Source organism: Silene latifolia, chromosome X (genome assembly GCF_048544455.1).
Source record: "Silene latifolia isolate original U9 population chromosome X, ASM4854445v1, whole genome shotgun sequence".
Classification (NCBI taxonomy): Eukaryota; Viridiplantae; Streptophyta; class Magnoliopsida; order Caryophyllales; family Caryophyllaceae; genus Silene; species Silene latifolia.
In genome coordinates, this window is record NC_133537.1 from 159806944 (window position 1) to 159809641 (window position 2698).

At 39.4% G+C, this 2698-nt stretch overlaps 1 protein-coding gene across 1 annotated transcript; it reads left to right on the forward strand.

Moving 5' to 3' along the window:
• The first annotated feature begins 834 nt into the window (after nt 1-834).
• Nucleotides 835-1593, forward strand: LOC141618698 (uncharacterized). Its single transcript, XM_074435783.1, has one exon. It carries the CDS (start codon nt 835-837, stop codon nt 1591-1593), a length of 759 nt encoding a protein of 252 aa, XP_074291884.1.
• The last annotated feature ends 1105 nt before the right edge of the window (nt 1594-2698 follow it).

Sequence of the window (2698 nt, forward strand, 5' to 3'; positions counted from 1 at the left end):
TTTAAAATTTTGGGGTGCTAAATGTCTGGAAAAATTATCTGGTTTAGTAGGTCGTTTTGTCTGAATTGATGATGCTACTTTGGATAAATCTCTGCTAGGGTTTGCTAGAATCATGGTAGAGGTTGAAATAGACCAGGAATTTTTGTCTTAGATAGTTTTTGAGGATGAATTAGGTAATGAAGTGAGAGTTGTTCTTGAATATGATTGGTTGCCTATCACTTGTCAAAAATGTAAAGGCATTGGTCATAAGACTGCTAATTGTAGAGGACGAGCAATTGGTAATAGGAAGCCAGTGGCTACGCAACCAATGAGACAAGTCTGGAGGCCTAAACCTGTGGGTGCACCTCCTGCTGTGGATCCTGCTGAGTTTCCTCCACTGGTTCCTACTGTCAAGACCTCTCCTCACATTACCACCCCAGCTGCTCCTGTTCCTTCTACCCCTAGTATTACCCCTGCACAAATCCCTCATGGTTCAATTTTTACTCCTGCTAGGGTGATCACAAAAATAACTAGACATGAATCAAGGGTGGTAGATGGGAAGCAAGGGGAATTCTCTGTTAATTTTAATGCTGAGTTGGCTGAGGCTTCTGGTGCTGCTGAAATAGTTGATAAAGGAGGTGGTGGAGGGGAGGTTAACCCCCCCCAATGATTAAAATAGGAGTTTGGAATGTTAGGGGCCTGAACAGTGAGAATAAACAGAAAGATGTTAAATGGTTTCTACAACAAAATGATGTGGATCTGTTTGGGCTCCTTGAGACCAGAGTAAAACCTGGATCTCCAAATAGAGTAGCTAGTCAGGTATGTTACAATTGGAATTATAGTACTAATACAATAATGCACCCTGGTGGGAGAATCTGGATCTTATGGAAGAATAATAAAGTTGATATTGAGGTCTTAGATATGGGGGCTCAATATATGCATCTCAATGTGAAGGATTTGAACACTGATCAGTGCTTTAGGGCTACTTTTATATATGCTTTTAATAAAGTTGAGGAGAGAGCTTCTCTTTGGCAAGATCTTATTAGGTTGAATGTGATTGGTCCTTGGATTGTATTGGGGGACTTCAACAATGTGATGTATGCTAATGAGAGGCTGGGTAAGATGGTCAAAGATGATGAAATGGTTCCTTTTCAGTCTACTGTGAATAGATGTGATCTCCATGATATGAAATCCACTGGTTCCTTTTTCACGTGGAATAATAAGCAGCCTAATGCCACTAGAGTCTTTAGTAGGATTGATAGAGTGCTAGTTAATGGTGCTTGGCTTAATTGGAATATTGACTGGAATGCTCACTATCACCCTGAAGGAGATTTTGACCACTGTCCTTGTATTATTTCATGTGGGGAGAATTTTGTTGGTAAAAAGAAAGCTTTTAAATTCTTTAATATGTGGGTTAAAGTGGAGGATTTTGGTAAGGTTGTTGCTGATTCTTGGCAGAAGCTGATTTATGGTTCCCCTTTGTTTAGAGTAGCCAGGAAACTCAAAGAACTGAAACCTAGATTAAAGGAGTTGAATAGGTCCTTGTTTTCTGATATAGAGAAAAATGCTGATGTTGCTTATCATCTGATGATTGACTGTCAGCTGAAGTTATAAGCAGACTCCTCTAATCTTATACTGATGGATAAGGAAAGACAAGTTAGAGAATCCTATCATATGCTTGATACTGCTAGAACTCACTATCTCATGCAAAAAGCTAAATGTAGCTGGGCTAAAGAAGGGGATACTAATTCTTCTATGTTTCATCAAGCTATCAAGCATAGGCAAATTCATAATATAGTGCTCTAAATTGAGAATACTGCTGGAATGATTTGTAAGGATCCAGAAGCTATTCTTCAAGCTTTTGTTGAATACTATAAAGAGCTGCTAGGGGCTAGTGCAAAAACAAGTGACTTCTACCCTCATGTGGTGACACATGGCAGTACTTTGGATACTGCTGACTGGGATGAGATGTGTAGGATTCCTAATGATGATGAGATTAGACTTGCACTGTTCGCTATTCCTAATGATAAGAGCCCTAGACCTGATGGCTACACAAGCTGTTTCTTCAAAAACAGTTGGCATATTGTTCATGATGATGTTTGTACTGCCATAAAGGATTTCTTTGCTAATGGGAAAATGCTGAGGCAAATTAATAGTACTACTCTGGTTCTGATTCCAAAGGTAGACAAACCTCAAACTGTTAAGGAGTTTCGTCCTATTGCATGCTGTAATACCATGTACAAGGTAATTTCCAAGATACTCTGTAACAGAATGAGTGATTGCCTACCAAAGCTTATCTGTAACACCCCGATTTATGAAGGAGCCTTTAGCAAGACATTCCCTAATAAACCGGACTGTTACCATCTCGGTTTCCCGAGGTAGTGAATAACAAATTAAACTCCAAGGCAAAATATATAATTACTTTAACTTAATTATTACCAAACCTCTTTTACATCAAATTACAAGGAACTAACATAAATGAAAGTGAAAGTCTTCTAAATGATGATCTAGCTACTAAGTCTTCTGATCCAGTGTCTCACGCCCATCAAGCTCCCAGCCTATCTCATAAACCCGTCAAGCCGCTCCCAATATTTGGATCGTCACGGTGTTCACGAATACAGTGGTCAACCACGAGGTTGAGTAGGGAATACAATGAAACAACAAAATATGATATGCATGCTCCTCCGTCACCTCCATCTCCATCTCAACTCATATCTCA